The sequence below is a fragment of the Apis laboriosa genome, unplaced genomic scaffold (genome assembly GCF_014066325.1).
Source record: "Apis laboriosa isolate Shangri-la unplaced genomic scaffold, ASM1406632v1 scaffold29_cov151, whole genome shotgun sequence".
NCBI lineage: Eukaryota > Metazoa > Arthropoda > Insecta > Hymenoptera > Apidae > Apis > Apis laboriosa.
The window spans coordinates 614,816-635,642 of record NW_025222728.1 but is presented as its reverse complement, the minus strand read 5'-3'; the positions used below and the strand labels follow the sequence as shown (position 1 = coordinate 635,642).

The window sequence follows — 20,827 nt, the reverse complement described above, 5'->3', positions numbered from 1 at the left end:
ATCTAACAATTTTCTCGTCTCGTCGAGATGCGTTGTTACGTTATTTACGGATTATATCGTAGCAATATCCTCGTACAATCCTCCTTCCACACCGTCCTCCTTCTTCTCCACGTTTATCCTTTATCGACGACGATCGATCCTCGCCTTGATCCTCGTATCCCCACATATCCGCGCGTGCATTCTCCCCGATTCCCGAAGAGACTCCTCGGCGGATTGGCCATTGATTTTTCAACGGAACGCCCGTTCCTCCTCTGTTAATTGTCGGCCAGTTGTGCGCGAGCTGAAACAGTGAATTCCGTTTTGTCGAGAATGCCCTCGAGAGAACAGAACAGATTCTCTGTACAGGTTTGAGCCAGGGCCAGGCGGAGAGCACCCTTTGAACACCCCCTCTCCCCTCTTGACGTACCGTCATTACGGCTAATGTACTTAATCGTCGGAAAATCGGTGGAAACTGCACGCAGTTAGAGTCGAAAGCCCGAAATTCGTGGCTCGGTGTATCGGGTTTTGGGAGTAAAGGTGAGAGGACGATGGACGAAATGCACCGCATATGCAAATTGTATCAAACTTAGACTGGGAAATCATTTTACGAGTTTGAAACGAGTTTTTCTCTACCACGGTCCGTGAACTACTTTCCCATTCCCAGTTTTTTATTTTTTTTTCCCTTCCAAATTTTCGATACTTTTTTTTCTTTTTTCTATTTATTTCGCGTAACACATTTTTCTTTGTTCGTTCATCTCTGTTTTCCAGCTATTTCTTTTTTTTTTTTTTTACGGTTCGAGATCATTTATTAAAGCAGCAATATCGATATCGTTTGATTTATGTCTCCGTCTATCTTCATATTTTCGGCGAAACGTTGTACGCTCGCGTTGCTTCTTCGATATACCGAGATCCGGCCTTCCGGATTTGCCACGTTCATGGATTTCATCCGGGAAAAGCCGACAGAGGAGAAGAGAAAAGACTTAATCCGGGCTAAATCTGAATAATCTCTCGGTAGCAGGACGATTAACGCGCGATTGTAGGTGGAAAAATTTTCTAAGAAAATTTCTATATCGTTCCTCTTTTCCTTTTCCCTCCCCCTTTTTCCCAGAATCTCCCTCGAGTAAATTCTAATTCGCGACATCTAATTTGCTCCCCCGCGAATAAATGGAGAAAATTACGAAGCAGTTTAGTTTGAACGAGTTAAAGGGAACGAGTTAACGAACGAAAGCACAATTGTGGGCCACGATAAATTTCGAGCTATTTTCCATCGAATTTAACTTAACAAAGGCCGGTCACGTTCCACGATCGTTCCATTAAACGATGCATCGATGAATGCTTGATGTCGCTTCGAGTCTCCGTCATTCGTTTCAAATAATCGGCCGTCTGCTCGATTGTCGAACGTCCTCTCCACGAGGCTACCGATCTACGACCTCCCTCCTTCCCTCCCCTCTCCTCTCCTCTCCTCTCCTCTCCCCAATTATCGAATGATCGATTTCGCGCATTCGAGGGAGCGTGTTCGTTTATAAATCGAATTGGTCGGCCCTGCGGAAAATGGAACAAGAGTTTTTGGTCGGAAGCCCGAGCCCACTCAACTCAATAACCGAATAATTCCTCCACGCGAGAAAGAAATTTAAAACGGGCTAGTTAGTCGATGGAAACGCTTACTTCCATCCATATGTTTTTCCTTCGAGATAAAATCGTTTTTTATCTCGAAGGAGCGATAATCTCTTCTCGTTGCTCGCAAGAAGAGCACGAGAGTACAAATTTCCCTCTTCAACCTTCTATTTCACCTCCTATTCCCAGGTAAAAATTGCGTTCTTTTTTTTTTTCCTCTCTCTCTCTCTCTCTCCTATATATAATTTTTCAATAAAGACAATAAGTTGCTATGCAGTCGCGTTGATTGATCGGTTTCTCGAGCGATGTGACCTCTTTATTTATAGCTTGGACTGGAGGAAAGTTGCGAAGTAGTTGCACAGAGGCTCGTGCCAATATCCCCAGGTCTAATGACTCTTGGAAATGAAATTTTTGCCCGGTAAACAAATGCACATTTGTCTTTGTCGAAACGATGTGGCCGCCTTTTATAATTCGCCTGTATATACGATCTACGTGACTGCATGCTATAAATATATATATATATTTTCGGTAAGAATGATTATGCATCCACCAAATGGTATCACAGATAAATTTTCGCGTGTTAATAATGATACACGGGTGGCGCACGCGTCGCGATTATCTCTGAATATTTCAACCGTTCATTTATACCGGCCAAATGGTTGACCCGAATCGAAAAAGAGCACGAGTCGAGGTGCTCTCTCGACGAGATTTTCCGAACGGATAATAATTCGAGCGTGAAAAAAAAAACATTACACATTTCCCAAATTATTAAGACCCAGCCCAAATTTTTATAGCTATCGAATTTATTTCTCTATTTCGTATAACTCTTCGAATTGTCCCTGTAATGGGACAAGATGGAACAACGGTAACGCCAATAGTAATCACGGGTTTACGCGTGGAGCGTCGAGCATTGTGGCCGCGAGAAATTCTGTTCCCCCAGAAATTCTGCCGGCTGTTCTCCAGTGGAGAGAATAACGAGCTTTGACCCGTTTCTCCTTCCCCTCTTTCACCCTTCCTCTCTTTCCTCTTTTCATAAATTAGTCAAATCAATTATGATTTCTGCTCCGAGTTTCAAACGCTCGCAGGAGATTAATCCGCTGAAGAAAGAAAAAGAAAAAGAAAAAAAGCTTGGTGGAAATGATGGAATCGTTGAAGTCGTTCGATATTCGGTTTTTCTTTATCCGCGCGAGAAATCGCAGGTTCGAAAGCAACAACACCAAGAAGAGATCGTGCCACGCTAATTTCCGTCCACCATTGGCGTGCGAGGAGTGGCGCCAAACACGGAGATTCGATGGTCAAGGAATTATCGAACACTTGGAAGTAAGTTCGAGGTGTCGGTCGAAGGAAACATCGAATAAGTGGTTTTGGCGAGTTGCACTCCTCTTCTCGAGAGGAGTGCTTTTCCTCCTCTCTCCTCCCCATTATCATTCCTCATCCTCTGTACCAGTTCTAGCCGTAAGATTTTTTTTAGGGGACTTTTCTCCTTGACGAGGATCGTCATCGAAGAGGGGGGATTTCTCGAGAAATCAACGAGAAATCGATGGGGGTGGAAAAAACAGGAGAGGTTTCGATGGGTAGAGAAGCATCTGTCGGATCGTCAGTCGTCACCAGTCAGCAGTTTGACTTAACTGGAACAAGCTGGAGCACCCCCTTGACCCCTTCCAACCACTTTCTCGCTGCACGATGATTTTCAGAGTGCTCGTCTCCCGTGTTTAACGTCCTCTCGTCCCGTCCCCTCTCGCTCCTTGCACGCTCGACCATACGGCATTCGCGGCCGCGAATCGACGAGAACGAGCGCGAGAACACGTGGTTCGACGATGGTGTACGAGACGCTTTCCCTCTTCCTTTCGTTTTATTAGGGACGAGGAAAGATTTCGAGATGTTTGGCCGTGCGAAACGCGTGCGCGTGCGGAACGCTTCTGTGCAGAACGGGAAGAAGAAAGGAAAAAAGAAGAAGGATGGAAAGGGAAGAAAGGTTTTTAATACCGTAGTAGCGCAAGGAAAAAAGAAAGAAAGAAAGAAAGAAAGAAAGAAAGAAAGAAAGGAGGCGATAAACCGGGGAAATTTATGGATCCGGGCTCGATTTATTTTCACTGTGTTTAATAGTGTTAGCGGATCGGGGGGAAAAAATTCAGTCAGAGGGGGGGAAATCTCGGATAGAATCTCGTTCGCTCGGTTACTGCGCGCCGGAGATGCTCCACGCCGATGTACACCGGCGTGGAATCCCGTAATTAACCGGCTCGGAATAATTAATGAAAACTTAGGCGTCTGGAAACGTCCTCCTCCAGGAATCGACGTTCATTTCCTGAAAATATTACCTCCTGAATTGAAGTCGAAGCGGAAATCATCATGGACGGGGACGAAGACGATTTACCTCTTTCGATAGTATCCTCGATCGTGTCGTGTTAATTCAATCGTATACACGTTCCATTTCCTTTATTATCCTCGTATTCTCGCATCGATGATCTCTTCCCAGATGGATAATAATTTTCGACAAATAAACGGATAAACGGGAAGACATCCCCTCAAACGAGTTGAAATATTACACGTTTCTTTACGCTCGCATTCTTTATTCCTCGCATTCCCAAAGTCTTAGCCGAGATATTGCATTGCGCCGCGGCGCACTTTGCGGTCTGCGTGTACACAGACTTCAGGTCGTCGGTATGTCTGGCGACCCGTACTACACGTGTTAACACCTTCGCGTCAAATGTTCCGTTTGCAGCTTCGAACGACGGAGTTTCTCTCGTTCGTTGTTCTCGTTCTCAACGTCCCTCGATGTCGAGAGAGCTACCTATTTAATTATATATACCTTCCCCCTCCTCCCGCATAGTTGATTCAATCTCGTTGATTCTATCTCTTCACCCCCTCCCCCCGCGAAACGTCTTGAAGAGATGCTTACACCCTCGGAAGAGAGGCTCCGGGTTACCAGGTTTTTAAAGAGGTTACGATTCAATGGGAGGCCATTAACAAGCTTGAATGGGCCTCTAACAGCTTCTAGAATTCAATTAACGCCTCTAAGATAGCCTCGCCGTTTCTCCACGATGCTTATCTCGAATGCTAGCTTTTCCTTTCCCTTGCAACCAAGAGTGTTGCAAGAGTGTTGCGTCTGTTTTCGTCGAAGCCAACGTGAATCATTGAGTGAAATTTTTTTCGAGGAATCCATCTTCGATTCGATTCGATATTATAACGACAAGAACGAGGACGAATATCGACGAAGTAAAGTAAACTGCTGTTCGTAAACGAGCGTGTTGGAAACGCGCTCTCAAAAGATCTTCCGCGGGCTAACGAACCTTGGCGGATTTCCCGACACAGAGTTTCCCCGCTCGAGGCACGAGGGACGCGCGTGTAACGCGTCATTTTCGGAATCGGAACCGGAAATTCTATTCCGGTCGTCCAATCGAATCCCAAGTTTCTACGGAAACGTTCGTCACGGCGCACAAAGCGCGCCTCTACGCGAGGCCACCAGATATCCTCTCGAAGGTGTGCACAAAGGTGGGGAATGCTGGCAGGAATTCCAAGGGAGATTCCTGCGAATCTTTTTAAATATTTCTATTAGATATACACTAGGAGAATAGTGCATTTTTCGAACGTGTATCTTCCATTTCTCAATGTTGTGTTGTTCAATTTGTGGAACTAATTTATAGCCGAGATAATTAATCGTTGAAATAAATATTTTATCCAGATACAAATGGGCAGAAGAAGATATGTAATAGTTTTTTTTTTTTAGTGTAAAGTGATTTATATCGAAAAATCATTTAGGAGATATCGTAACTTTTATAAAAAACGTTATATCAAAGACGAGAAAGACAAGCTTGTCTTCATCATACGTTAACATTGTCTCGATACTTTTTAAATCAAAGATTTTTCGATAAATAGTTTACAATTGATAGTTTCGTAACATTCTTTCCTTAACAATTATTTCACTATATTTAAATAAAATTATATGTATGGAGCACCACCTTTAGATATCACCACGTCCGAGATAATTAGTCTTGGTTTCCTTTTGATAACCATAATCCGATATATCAGTCAGATCTTATTAGATTTACTTAATTGGTTTTAGCCTGTACCGAAAGTTTAACCGCGTTGACCTGATTATTTCAGACACGTTCGCGGCACAATCGTGACGTTTGACAAGCAGCTCTCTCTCTCTCTCTCCGAATTTTCCCTAATCAATTTATCAAAAAGAGGACGCCAATACGGAGTGGATCGTGAGAAATAATCCATCGCTTCTTTTTCGAAAATACATCGCAATGAAATTATATAGGAAAATTCCCGTTTATTTGTAACAGGAAAACAGCCTCCTTCGTTACGTAAGGGAAGGATTCGAAGAAAAATTCCAGTAAACAAGATTGCCCTCGAAGATATCAAAAAGAATATTCTTGTAACGTATTACACATTTCACAATATCGATTATAATTAATTCTTTCGTCGCGAATCCTTCGATTGAATTAAAGATGCATATTAAAAAAATTAATACAATCGATCCACTTTAAACGATACTCTATTGAAATTAAGTATCGATTCCATATCTTTATATTTAACGCAGAGATGTTTCGATACATACATATAATAATATAATATATACATTTTTCAGGAACGTGAAACGAGACGTTTTTAGAGACGAGAAGTTTTCACGAAAGAACCATTTCCGACTACACTGCACATTGTAATCTTATCGTTATTGTCCCATGATCGATATTCCGTGCAAACGTGCACGTTTCTTTCTCATTGGCGACTCTATCCCGGACTCTCGCGTTCTCGTTCTTCTTTCGCCGTTGTTCGCACGCGGGATAAAACATGGATGCGCCCAGGGAGATGGGAGGAGATGCGTTTGTACACACGGTATCACGGGAGGGAACACGGAATCTCATTTTCTTGCGAAAAACGCTATTCAATACGTCGCCACGGCTCTCTTTGCCACCCTCTTTTGTTCTCTATCCATCCCGTTATCCCTTCCCTTCCTCCTCCCTCCATTCGTTATATATAAAACGTTTATTGTCATTCCACGGGAAAAACATTACGGGTATTGTTGCGGTGATACGGAAATTCCGATATCGATCTAATAATTTCACGTGAATTTTCCTCACCTCACCCTCCTCCTCCTCCTCTCTCCCCCTTCTTTTGAAATTTCGGCTCGATCCAACTGCAATTTTCTCGTTTGTCCTAATTTTTTTTCTTTTCTTTTTGAAAGGGAGGGAGAGGGAGGGGAGAAGGGGTTTTGAAAAAGGTCGAGTCGAGGTTTGAATTCTATTGTGGGGAAGGAAACCCTCTCTCGAACCGTCTTGTCCGTTCCATGATGATTTTTTTTACGAATATTGTACGAATACATTTTCAGTCCAGCAGAGAGAGTCCCCCATTAAATAACCACTTCTGTGAATCGCGAATCCGTTAAACGTAGCGGAAATGGAAATATTATTTTGTTAAGAAGGGGATGAAGGGGAGTCGGTGGTAAATTACCTTCATTTTCGGGAAACATTTTTAGAAAGGGTCCTTATGCAATGCTTCAATGTTTCCGCGCCATTTGCTCGAGCATAATGGAGGGTTAGTTCGAGTAAAGGATAGTACCACCGCAAGATGACGAGTCCTTTTGTTCCTGCGAATGGTTTACTTTCTCGATTCTCGGATCTCAATTCCTATGATTTTCTTCTAGGCTTGAATATCGAATCGAAAAGAGCCCATTCAATCGATAGACAGCGCTGGATGCATCATCAGCCTTTTCATCGTATTTGATGAAAAAAGAGAGGAAAGAAAGAAAGAAAGAAAGGATATCAGATGTGCGATTTTCCAACTCACGAGAATGTAACCGTAATTTATTAAAAAAAAGTATACACATTATTGTAAAATATATTTTTTCGAAACAATAGGGAAAGAAAGAGAGAAAAGAAATCATTTTGCTCTCAATTACAATTGAAAAGTTTGCCTTTTTTTCATTAACAGCTTATTCGATTGTATCAATCACGGAAGGATTCCGGTATAGAGCGTCAAACGATCTGTCGAAATTTTCATTATTTCCCGATGCTTTCGGCCAATCCGTGTTCACACGCGTGCTTTTTTACAAACGAACGCGATTAAACAGCGCGCGCCGGGGAAAAATTGATCGGGGATCGGAACCCCCGAGCTTTTATCTCGGACCGTGCGACCGGTAATTTTCATACAAGGCGGGTACAATGAGTCCGTTAAGTTAGTAATTAGGGCTATTAAACCGGTAAAGGTCGCGTAATTTAATTGGTCATTCGTTATTTGTCCGCGTACCTACGGCGACGAGCGATTGATCGAAAAATTTGTCGACTAATTAAACGTGCCGCGCGCTCGTGTATATACGTGTGTGTGTGTGTGTGTGTGTGTGTGCGTGTATATCGTTCGATCGTACGTCCAGAGAATTATAAAATGAAACGAACCTTTGAGTTCCCGACCTTTTTCCCCGGCCAATTATCGACAGATACGGAACCGCTCTCTCGTCCAAGAGTTTCTCTTTCTTTCTATCCTCGAAAAAAGAAAAAAAGGAGGAAAAGAAAAAAACTAGAAATCCACCAGGATCGGCGAATAGGGATCGGGCGCAAGAAGGAACACGGTCGATGGCGTTCCCTGTCGAGAGACGAGAGCTAGAGCTGCCGAGAGTCGGGATTCAAAAGGGATGCCGGATAGAAAGTTAATTATAAAGCGCGGGGCCTCCGGTCGTCAAGCAGTATCGAAGATCAAAGTCCAAAATGTTGCCCGATCTTCCTCCATCTAGTTTCCACTCGCAAAATTTATTAATCCAAGGTACGCCTTGTCGAAAGCATCCGGCAAATTGACTAACTGTTTAATTAACTAATAGCAACTAGGAGTCAACGACCTCCTCCTCCTCCTCCTCCTCCCCTCCCTCCCTATCCTTGGAAACTCGCGCCTCGCGCTTGGATTCGAGCCATCCCCGAGTCTCGTACAGTTAAAAAAAATGGACGATCTTTCGCCAAAAGATCGTTTCGCTCGCCACGAGGCGAGGCGGATTGGAACGCGAGAGCCTATATAACGGAATTAATGCCGCGAGAAAGTTTCTTATTTAACGCCGCGGCAGATGCCGCAATTGCGTTTAGCAGCCGCTGCTGTTGGTGGACCGGGTTCGATTATGCAAATCGTGATCCTTGGTTCAGCCGCGTTACGTAAGAATCGCTAAAACTACCCATAACCAGCCAGATGCTGGTCGAGCCAGAGAGAGACAGAGAAAGAGAGAGAGAGAGAGAGAGAGAGAGAGAGAGAGAGAGAGAGAGAGAGAGAGAGAGAGAGAGAGAGGGAGAGAAAGAGGTGGGCCTCCCGTTCGACCCTTGGTCCACTTACTCCTGCGAATCATCTTCTCCTTCCCACACGTGAACCGAGTTAAGCCGATATTCTCGAGAAGATGCACGATGCACCGAGTCTGACGGGCGCGGTGAATGTAAATTTTCATTAAAATCTCGGCTCCCTACGTTACCTACGTTTCCTGCGGCAGATTTCACCAGTCTAGCCGGTCGATTACAACCGACTCGTGGAAATTTTCGTTTCCTTTCCACGAATATTTCCAAACTGAAATCTAACGTGATGTATCAAGAATTGATTTATATTAATTCCAAATTTCAATTTCACTTTTCGACTATCAATTAATAGCCGGATAAACTTGTGATCCTAATCTATTTATAAAGAAAAAGTTTTTCCTCGATATACTTTTCAACGCGATCGCTTTAAGTCGAGATATTAAAAAAAAAAAAAAGAAATCATCGTCACGGGGAAATACGGAATTCGAATTTCAGAGGTCTCGTAAATTAAGCACGGTACATGTGCACACATCCGTCAAACAAAAGAAACTTACTTCTGAGAAACTTGGGCGGAATCGAATTCACGATTAATAATTTCCCCTCGTTTCCGCTCGTTACACTCCGCCCAAGCCGGGTTCATTATACCACCGTGAACCGGGTGCATCAAGGGTAGTCGCATCCTGCGACAACGCCCCCTCCCCCCCGCGCAGGAGGAGCGTCCTCGAGGCAACCGCAGTGCAGTTGCAATTTCAATGCGCCCGTGCCAATTAATGCGAAGTCGTGTTCGAACTACCGATGGCTCGTGTTAACGACGTTTCCACCATCGAGTGCCAATTATCGATATTAAATGTCCAAATGGAATCGTGCGTCGTTTCGAGGAAAACTTTTTCTTCTCCCTCCTCCTCCTCCTCCTCCTCCTCCTTCCCTCCTCCACCGACTTTCATTAATTCGAGGGAAAGTTCGATTCCTGCCAGCTCGAGAAGGCATTGAACATTTTTCTCCCTCGAATTCGTTTTACTCGTCGAAGGCGTCGGTTCACCGAATTTCCAGCTTAACCCGGGATAACCCGCGTGTTGCACGCGCGTTCGTTACGAACTTATACGAACCGTTATGAATAATCACCGCACTGTTTGTATGGAAAACTGTTGGTGGAACAATGCCGCGCTAACTATCGGCCAAGTTTAATTATCGAGCGCGTTCTCGCAAACTGTTATTTTAATCCCCCCTTCCCCCTGAATCGAACCGAACCGCGTCCTGAAATTGTCTGTCCACGGCACCTCTAAATTCCGAATTGGATCTGTCTACTAATCGGTCGTAAATGGAAATCGAAAGGATTGGATTATTACGCGGAGAGTTTCGAACGAATCGCTCGTCATCGATTTTCGAAGACTCGTGTCCAGGTTTCGTTGGAGAGGTTCTTCAGGAAGGCAAGGATAAATTTGAGGGGGGTGAGAGTGGACAGAGACAAAGCTTGTCGACGCGAATACGATTCCTCATTTCTAGAAAATTTATTCCCCCGTTCTATCATTTCCAACGGAGAAGGAGTAAATAATGCGTGAACTTTAAATAAGCGTCTTCTCGATGATGTTACTTGTGAGACATTATGCATAATCCAACGATAGAAACCAAAAAAAAAAAAAAAATAAAGAAAAGAAAAGAGGACGCGACAACGTAATGGTTGGAGACAATTGGAAATGATCCGATAAAAGGAAAGGGATGAAGGCGACGTGGAAACGTTAGGGGTGAAATGACCTTGAAAAAGATCTCTCTCGACGATAATGATCGAGTCGCGACATGTACGATATAAATCGAGACTATTGCTCGTTGCATCGTCCTCCGACAGGAAATGAAATTACACAAATCCGTATTATAATCCACTTTTCTTTTTTCTTTTCTCCCCCTGTTTCAGAAGGCAGTTCTCGCAGGGAGGGAGAGAATGAGCGACGCTCGGTTGGCCGCTAACAAGTGCCAACGGAATCGTCCTTTACACCGGCGAAATTGAACCTGGGGGAAGAGCTACACGAAGAGGGAGTTGGAAGAGGACGGAGAGGACTCCCCCGTTTCTCCGTTCGGCTTAATCCGCTCGTGAAACCCGGCCAAGGGGGCGAGAAATCATCGAGCTAGAACGAATTATGAAGGATTCGGGTTTGGAAATTAATCTCGACGATTACCTTTTCGAGAATGCTCGCCGATCAGTTCGTACTCGAAACGTATCTCTCGGTCTAATTGGTCGATAATCGTTTTCGAATCCGATCAGCCGTTTTTAATCGCTCGTGTTTCGGTGCACCGGAAGAGATGCGAAGCGCGAGACGCGTGTCAAGGATCCTACGACAACGTCCAAGGAGCTGCGTCCATCTCGTACAGCGACGAATCGATCCGACTTTAGATTGAATAGCGAGATTGGAGCGAATCGATGACCCGATCCGCCTGGTGTGAGCTCGCCGCCGCACACCTGGGTGGAACAGCGTTGAATTTTCGCGAGGTTGATATGCGAGGTTCGCAAGGGTGAGACTCGACGTAGGTAGAGACGCAGGGAACAATGACGAGCGAGGTGAACGCGACGAAGGTGGGGAGCTCGGGGGGCGCGATGAGCCTCGTATCAACGATATCCTCGTCGCCTGGAGGCTCGGTTTCAGCAGCGATTGCGACCGCTGCCACGGCAATCCCGACTAATCCGTCCACGACAGTAACGGGTGGAGCTGCGGTCACGAGCACCGCTAAACCCGATCATCACGTCTACAACGCGACCGGCTACCTCGTGGAACACGACGAGCTCGATCACAGTAAGTAATAAGAGGCCGAGGTTGAATACGGTTAATGCCCGTTACACCGGTATCAAAGCCGGACCTAATGGAAGCTGCATTAGGCCGCTCTCACGCCCGGAAATGCCACTTACCGATCATCCCCCCTATTTCTCGCCGCGTCTGCCTCTTTCTTCTTACCTCTTTTCTCTCTCTCTCTCTTTTTCTTTTCTTTCGATCAACGGGGACGGGCTTTTGATCCTCGTTGATTTTCGAGGATGAAAATCGCATTTTCGAATCGCCGCATTTTAACGATGGTTAAAAGCGGAAGAGGGGTGTGGATAGATTCGATTCGATGTAATATGGAATATGAAAACGGCGTTGAGTTTTTCACGCGAGACTGAAAATTATTCGTTTTCGATTGTATTATTCGTTTCGATGTAGAGAGAGAGAAAGAGAGAGGGGAGGAGAGGTATCTTTCTCGATCAAAAAACTCCGGTTTTCGTTTCATCGGGAATCAAAGGGATCTTGGGGGAATTGGGTCTAAACGTTGCTCGTTCGTTCCACGTTCCCTCGATAGCCTGGCTAACTAATCCACGAATTCCCACCTTCTCTTCCCTTCTTCCTCCTCCTCCTCCCCTTTTGCGACGGGCAAAACAGTTTCCAAGGGAAGCTTAATCCCTTATCCTATCTCTCTTGAAATTTATCACCGCGCATATAGCCAGGCCTCTTTCTTTTTGTTCGAAACTCGTCGATTTCTTCTTTATCGGGAACATTTCAATGCAAAAACGAAACTCTTTTGCCTTTTGATTTACAATGTATAATAATAATAATAATAATAAGCGAAACGCGAGTTATTACATTCGTTTCAGGAGGATCAAGTTTCGTATAAGTATAGAACGAGACGAGCAACAGCGGTAATATTAGTAGTAGTTGTTAATAGGTTTTTTTCAAAAGGAGGCTTCGATCAAAGGATAACCCGTTATCAGAGGCGGCAAGCTGCGTGGCACGCATCCATCCCTCCTCCTCTGTTTCGCCAGAGGAAATCTTGGCCCACCTTCATCCTTGCTCCATCCCGACTCCAGGCCGACTGCGACGCAGGCTGAATACTAATCGCAAACGCTGCGGTCTACCAAAGTCGGATCGATAGCGGCCGCTCTCTGGAATCACCGGGGTGATACACGATGAAATTCGATTCCCCGATCGAAAGCTTTTTGTCGTTAGATATTCATGCGCTCCCCGCTAGGGAGGGGAGCTTAAGAATTTTTCTTCCCCCCTCTCCGATATTTATGAGAGTTACCTGTTATGCATGAAAGGAGGGTGGGGGCGATCGGGCGCCGGATTTCTCGAATACGTTTCCTCCCTGATCTGAAACAATTCGACGGTATCTTCAACGCGACATTCTCCCCCCCTCCTTCGATTCAAGATCGTAAATTCTATTCTTGCTTGTTAGAGGGATCGTAGTAGTTTTATCTTTGTTTCTTGTCTTTTCCTTTCCTCTACATCTCGGATACACTCTTTTCCCGGATTAATTCTCGGTTTCGATTACCTTTGATTTCATCAGCATCTCCTTCAGGATTCGTTGAATTTCCGCCTGCGCCTCGAGCGCGTAAGGTCTCTCCAATCTTTTCAGGAAACGCGTGACGGTCGTGGAGAATATATCCCATTGATCCGACTCGCTCTCGCAAGTGTAGCTGCTCGACGCCGTGCTGTACATTCCCACAATTCTGAATTCCTGATTTTCCTGTTTTTAGCATGGTAATCGTCATCAATCCTTCTTCTCGTTTTTTTTTTTTTACGAGGAAAAGAATAATATTCATTCGGATAGAGACGTGCGTATGAATAAAAAATTCATTGTTGTGGAATGTTTTTGTCCTTTTTTGTCTTTCAGATCCCGTTAACAAAATTTCACTTGATATTGATTGATCGTACGATCGATGTGTGCGACGATAATTTTTCTTAACAACGAAGAATTATCGTCATTTTCACGATCTTTTAAAAAGAAAAGAGCAAAGGGTTTTGGACGTTATCATCGTTTCTTCGAGAATGTTACAAGGAACGAAGGAGTTAGGTAATAGAAATATCCGTTAAAAAAGTTACGGGGCGCAATGGAAAAGGAAAAAAGAAAAGAAAGGAAAAGAAATGCCAAGATCGAGGAAAGCGAAAAAAACATTCCACGACGGACTCGTGAACCGAATCGTAAGGAGGGATTTATTTCGTATCATCGTGATCTACCTGTCGCCTGTCCATCGTCTCATCGTCCCCTGACGAATCCTTGCGCCGTTTCAATCTCTCGCAGCAGGAATTGGTCGAGCGTATCCTACACGAAACGGATCTCTCCATTTGTTTCTTAGCGTTTGATATCCTGCCGCAAGAGTGGGAGCAAGTTCGAGAGTGGGTCTTGATCTTTGGCAAGGAGATTGCTGGGGAGCTGATCGAGAAACCACGGGGGGAGACGGACGTGGAGCTTTTCACGCAGCTGCTTCTACGCGATATGCATCGAGTGCAGTTGCATCTCGGTGAAAACTCTTCCGATTCTCTGCGCTCGCCGCAAGATTTGTCTATTTTCTGCGAAAATTCGACGTTGCTCGTATATATATATATATATAAAACAACAATTGGAACAATCGTTGGTAATCTAGAAAATACTCTAATCTTTAATCGTATTTACGATATTTGCAGGCTCGTGCATTCGGGGAGGGGGGCTCCATGCCAAAAGATTAAATGACCGTAAAAGCATTCGGGCTCAAAAGAAAAGAGATCGAGATGACTTTAAAAAAGTATTTTCGTTCCATCGTTGCCGAGAATTTAATGTAATGTATAATTCGAAACGGAAATAGGAGGCGATTTATTCATAATCAATTGTATTCAAGAGATTTCTATTGAAAACAAACTCGTTGGATTATTTCGGTCGGACGGTGTCATAATCACGGTTAATTAAAGAGAGAGAGAGAGAGAGAGAGAGAATTTATAATAAAAGGTATAACGACGTGGAGCCCTCCCCTTCCCCTCCCTCCGTATAACGAGAAAGTAGCGAGCCAACGTAACGTTTATTGTGAACGTGTTTGCCGAGGTCCGCTACGCTAATGGCGTGTATAACGAGTTGATCGATACGAACGTGCAACTCGACTGCCTCGTCGTAATCCAGGTACGGGTAGAGAAATCGATGCAATTCATAGAACCACGGTATCTGGACCTGGTAGCAATAACCGTTCGATTTCGCCTCCAACAGATTTCTCAACTCGTTCACGTATAATCGCCTCATCTCACGAATCTTCAAAACGATCTCGACGAACGTTACCCCGGGCAGATTCATGGCAAGATGGATCCGGGCGTAGGCACGATGCCTTTGCCCGCTGTTCAAGTAGCTCCACGTGTCCTTCTTCCATAGGCACGGCGATTTTCTGTAAAGGGACGCCAATTTGCGGAAATGACGATTAATCCATTCCTGTTGGTCGACGATCCTCCGTGACAATCGTTCCGAGGAACAGTCGCTCATTGTGCGTACGAGTTCCCCCCGTTACGTCGCCCTCTCGTCATCGTGGCTTTCGGCTCGAGTGGAAACGAGATCGGCGATACGTTATGGTTATCCCGACCCCGGGGAGCATCGTTGCAACGTTGAAGGTTAGGTCAGGAATCGAAGGGAAATCGAAGAGGTGTTTTTTTAACCTTAGAAAAAATGATTGAACTTTTCAACTTTGGAATTTTCGAACGCGACGTCGAGCGAGGAGTATAACAACGCGAGAATACACCCTTCGATCGTCTCGTTAAGTCAATGTCATCTTTGTCGAGATTAGGGTTATACACGTGTACGGTATACACGGTTGGGGTTGGGGGGGGGAAAAAAAGGAGAATTTCGAAGAATTCTCTTCTCCCTTCCCTTTCCTCATCCCTCCATCCTTGCTTGTTCGCGCGTCTCGATTCGATATTTCGACTCGACGAGAGTCGTCGAGGCGGCTACGATCTCGGGATTATTTAATTATTCAATTTACGGAATTTAATTTAATATAATACCTTGATCTTGAGTACCTTGTCCCCTCTCTCCTTCTAAATTACAGATAAATCTATAATTTCACGATTGTAACGATGTTATTGCAGGTATACTCGCCGGTTTCTCTGATATACAGACAGTTTTTCTAGCGTGTATCTCGACGTTGCTGCCGTTGATCGTCGCGCTGGGGATCGCCTTCGGCGTCAGGTAAGAGGAAATATATTCGTAGCTTTCACGCAACGTACGTTTAGAAAAGTTTTTTCGCAAACATTTAGCCCCTCTCCTTTTACGATCGCCACTTATCGGCCAACACTTTACACACACATACACACACGCAAACACAGGTACAAACGCGCAAACAGGTGCGCACGTCTCCCGAAAAGAAAGGGAAAAAAATAAAGGACAATTTCAGTTTTTGACGTTTAGTATTTTATTCCTCGAGCTACGATTATTTTTTTTTCTTTCTTTCTTTCTTTCCTCCACAAGGTCGCATCCATCTTGAAACTTGTATCGGGAATTATCTTAATTAAAGTCCACCCTGTCAAAGGAAGGGGACAGGTGACACGACATCCATATTTATAAATATTCTTTTATTCCCACCATTTTTGGGGAGCACACCTGCGCCAAACGGATCCAGACGCGCGTTTGTACCGTTTCTCGGTCTCTAAATTCGTAACTGTGGGCCGAGAGATCGCGCTAAGGGACGGAGAGAGGGAGAGAGAGAGAGAGAGAGAGAGAGAGAGAGAGAGACGAGATCCGCGTCTAACCGCACAAAGAGGAAAACCGTTAAGTCAGCGAATGGGTTAACGGTACCAACGATAGTCGCGTTATAACTGAGACTAAGAGGGGAGAATCTCTCTTTCTCTCTTTTTCTCTCTGCGTGTGTCGCGAAAGCGAAAGCCCAGACGTTGATTAATTAAAGACAAAGCCGGATGCGGATCGCGCGACTCGATCATTGTCTAAAATCTATTGGCGGTTGTAAGACACTTATATCGCATTCGTGGGCAGCAAATTCACCGGTTGATCGATTGTCGCCTCGACTTCGACGTGATCTCTAATCCCTTACGATGTATCGACAGCTAAGCGCGACTCCCAACCCTTGCTCCTCGACGAGGTTCGAGTCAAGGAAGCGAAGGTCGGAGGCATCAAGGTCGGATCACGATTTGGCACGATAGGGAAGGAGAATTAATCTCGAATGTTTGGATGATTTTCATTTTTCTGAGTGAAATCTCCGTCGTGGATAAACGTTCTGAGAAAGTAAATTTCTGCTGCTAAATCTTTCTTACAGATGTATCGACGGTTAAACACTCAAGGGGATGGAAAGAAATCGTTTCCTTTTTTGGGATAAAATAAATTATTACGGATTACGCCATATTATCGAACGAAGGTGATTTGAATTTTCAATAATGGTTTTAATGGTTTCAACCGGTTAATTAATACTCTTGGATCGAATCTCACGCGCTAAGCCACACGCATTGTGTACTTTTCATTCTTACGTGGTGAAAAAAATGTTTACCGATTGTTAGCAATATGCAGCAAGTTGAGAATTTTCCCTGTAACCGGGATGGAGAACAATAATCCTCGGCGTTATTGCAGAGAAATTTGCAGAGAAGAGGATTATTCGATGATTCGATTGGAGGGAACGAGGACGGAATTATTCGACGATTGTTCAACCGGTTCGAAATTATTTTGAAAACTCGCGAAACCGAAGCTGATATCACGAAACAATCTCGAGATATTTGCGATAATTCGTTGTGTTGTATGCTCTGCAAAAATAAATCGAGATGGAGCAAAAGCGCATCGATACGATTCCCTTGCGCGAAAATAATCCATTCGTTAAAATGGATCTTACATTACTGTATCGTTAATTTCCTTATCTTTAATTTTATCTCGATTCAAAGAACACCATTCATTAGCAGATTTGTTGGTCGAAAACTTTCCTCGCTCGTCTCTTTTCCTTCTTCTTTTATAATAGACGCCAAACCAATCTCTCAATTAAAATTTCTCTCCGATGGAAAGTGGAAAGAATCTTGACAATATCCACTTTCGAGCGTACTTATTTACACGGGATATTAGATATTAAATCGTTCGTTTTTTAAACGCGTGACTTTTTCTAAGAGTGACTTTTTTTGTTTTTTTTTTTTTTTACAGGCACGTGTGGAGAAAATACCGAAACAGGCGAGACAGTTCGAGTGGATTGCCCTGGTACAGGAGTGTATACTCTCGAGACAATACAGCCGAATCCTTGCATCATCGCCCCCACTCGGGAGGCACCACCATTCAATCCGCCACGAGGATCCTCTCTGCCCAAGACGTGAGTACTTTAACGTTACGCGTTACTCGTTGTCTCGCTTTCCGTCAATTTTACTTACTCAGGGGGTGTGTAATTTTCGAGGGGGAGGGAGAGGATGGTCAGGGTTTAGGTCAGTGAACACGTGGCTGTCGGTGGAGAGATGCGGTGTCCTTGACGAGGAAATGTTCGGAAATCGATCGACTCGACCGAGGTTCCATCGACCGATTCGGGTGGCTAGCCCAGCTAGCCGATGCTAATTTCGACGTCGTCCGTTGAATAAATAAAACGGCATAGTCCGGCCCGTTTCTGAAAAATTGAACCACGTTCTCGAGCGTGGAAAACGGAATTCTCACGCCCCAGTTGCTCTCAGGCCAACCTTCCAACCTCCATCCATCCATCCATCCATCCATCCAGCCCGCATTTTTCTTCACGAGATTTCATCGAGATAAAATCAGATTTCCAGGAACAGCTTTTAGAGACAAATTTCAGAGGCGACAACGTTCTCCGCAACATCCGAACACGCTCGAAAGCGTTTCGATGAAACGACATTCATTCATTCATTTCATTTCATCGTACTTGGTATCCGTATTTATTCGTCGAAATGGGAATTTAAGAAATAACATTATAGCGATTTTCACTAACACTATCTTCGAATTTGACTCTGAATCTTCCAAAGAGGCGTGTCTAACAATCCCTGACAATTATTCACCATTTCTAATCCCGCAATTTTTGCTTTCGTTCGTAGCGGTGAATCAATTCGATCGACAGGAAAATCGCTAAAAAAAAGAAAGAAAAAAAAATGGACGAATTGGCGCGACGCTTTGACAAATGTTCCAGTGCAAAATAACGAGAGTCAGCCAGATCATATCGCTTGTACGAACGGAATGGAAGAGAAAAGGATAATCGTCTCTCTTTTTCTCCCTCCCTCCGAATCAATTATTCGTGGAATGGACGTGGCACGTGCTACAACGCGGGATGTACATTGTTTTTCCATTAACAACGCGGGCGCAAAGGAATCCTTTTTTTCTTTTTATTCTCGTTGGATTTTCATCGACGCGAAATCTTATTTCTCGCTCCGGCTCCTTCGTTCATCATCGAACGAAAAATATCGTCGGGAGAGGGGAAAAATTTTCGGCTCGGCTTTGTCGGAATCCCTTCCGGTTTCCCGCCGGATTATATTCCGGATAAACGAGCGCGCCAAGTCGAGGAAGCGGCCCGATTATGCTCGAAAGTTTTGCCACGGCCACGCAATTATCCCCAGGGTTTAGCTTCGGTCCGGTATCTCGAAGAAAGCACTCGTGAGAAAGGAAAAAGAGAATTTTTTCTCTAAGTTAAGAAACGAATCCCCTAAAAGACGCTCTTCCTTTCCGTTACACGCGAATGATAATCCTCGACGAGATACACTTTCGATGGATACACCCGTTTTCGTTTGTTTGGCGAACATTTTCCTCGCTCGAATTTGGAAAACCGGTTCTCAACTTGGCTGCCTTTCAAATCCAATGGAGAGTTCGCGCCCAACTCTCCGTTACAGCGGAGTTGCTTTTGTCCGTTTGTCCGTTTTTTCGATTGCTCGCGCGCGTCCATTCCATCGTTTCGTCTTGTGTGTGCAGAGAGTGGGAGTGTGTGGGGTGGATCGATCCATTTCGAGGATGAAAGATCGTGTAAACGAAAATAAATGATATTTTCAACGTTTGTTTGATTTCGATTTTTTCTTTTTTTTCTTTTTTTTCGTTTCGGGAGAATATTCTTGGATGAAAACAAAAATTACATTTTCTTTTTTGAAAGTTAAAAAAAAATTCAAAGTTAAGCATGATGTGTGAAAGGAAAAAAACAGATTATTTTTTGAATCTCTTGCACAGTTAAAATTAATTTTCGTTCTCTTATTTTTCTTCTTGCTCACCAAATTCTGCGTGGGGTTCATATTAAAACACGTTTAATATTAAGTCCAGCGTTTGCGAAGTTTGTAACGAATTAAAAGTAAGTTTAATTATAGACGCGTTATGTACGTCTTAAATCCTCCTAAATATAAAACTTGGAAAATTGCTCGCTCTGTACTCTGTACTTATATTAAACGTATTTTCCCGCGAAATAATTCAAAAAATTTCGGGAAAAAGTTTTGAATTTGAAACGATCGATCCATCTCCATCCACTAACGTCCATTAATCCACTACTGTAACATACGATTCTCTTTACGATCTATCTAAATGAGAAATATAAAAAAACTCTTCGTATAAGGCCACCACTTTCCCCCATTTGTATTATCGATCGATTATTAACATCGAGATGGAAGGCCTTCGATCGATAAAAATTCGCTTGGATCGTAAACTCGAGCTCGAGCTGTCAAAAGGATACGTGGATCGAGAAATTACGTCGCGTAATGGAACATGACATCATCATCTATCCGTAGCAGCTGAGTCCCGTTCCCGAAATAAGAACATTTGCTCTTATCAGACATCGATCGAATATGCAAAAACGAAGCTCGATCGTAGTCGAAACTGTTATCCTTCAATTCCGTGTGGACGGTGTCGAGTTTTTAACATGCTGCTTCGAGTCTGTACGGCACAATATAGGTGAAATGACTAGGGCGAACATCATCAATTCGATTCAATCATCCCTTCGTCACTCCATGCATTTTTCCTACGTTGCGTTTCGAAATATTCAGAACAATTGGATGGGATCATGGATGGAAATTGGAAAATACTTTTTCAAAACCCGTAAAAAATTATATAACTACGAAGCGTCGAAACCACCGACAGTGTTTAATTAGAACGTTAACAGGAAATAGAGAAGGGTGATGGATGTTTATCGAGGTATGACTCTTGAAGTGTAACAACCTTTTTACCAAAAAGCACCAAAAACAGGTTTCGTAAAATGAAATCTCCACGATCTTTCAAACACTCTTTTAATCCGGGATGGTAGCACGGGGTTGAAACGTTTA

General features: G+C 44.0%; 2 protein-coding genes and 1 long non-coding RNA gene across 4 annotated transcripts in view; 1 reads left to right on the top strand and 2 right to left on the bottom strand.

Moving 5' to 3' along the window:
- LOC122714375 overlaps positions 1-20,827 on the top strand; it is a 59,554-nt gene that overhangs the window by 140 nt on the left and 38,587 nt on the right. For both annotated transcript variants that reach the window (XM_043935664.1, XM_043935663.1), the window contains exons 2-4: positions 10,774-11,647; positions 15,704-15,803; positions 17,748-17,910. In XM_043935664.1, coding sequence (XP_043791599.1) covers positions 11,404-11,647; positions 15,704-15,803; positions 17,748-17,910 — 507 coding nt within the window. In that variant the 5' untranslated portion in view covers positions 10,774-11,403. The remainder of the gene's footprint in view (positions 1-10,773; positions 11,648-15,703; positions 15,804-17,747; positions 17,911-20,827) is intronic.
- LOC122714378 overlaps positions 1-20,827 on the bottom strand; it is a 32,460-nt gene that overhangs the window by 5,719 nt on the left and 5,914 nt on the right. The window lies entirely within an intron of this gene.
- On the bottom strand, positions 98-19,612 carry LOC122714377. The gene is given in 6 exon segments (XM_043935667.1): positions 98-180; positions 182-207; positions 209-280; positions 13,155-13,349; positions 13,841-14,173; positions 14,724-19,612. Coding segments are annotated over 6 exon segments (1,074 nt in total). The 5' UTR covers positions 15,105-19,612; the 3' UTR covers positions 98-113.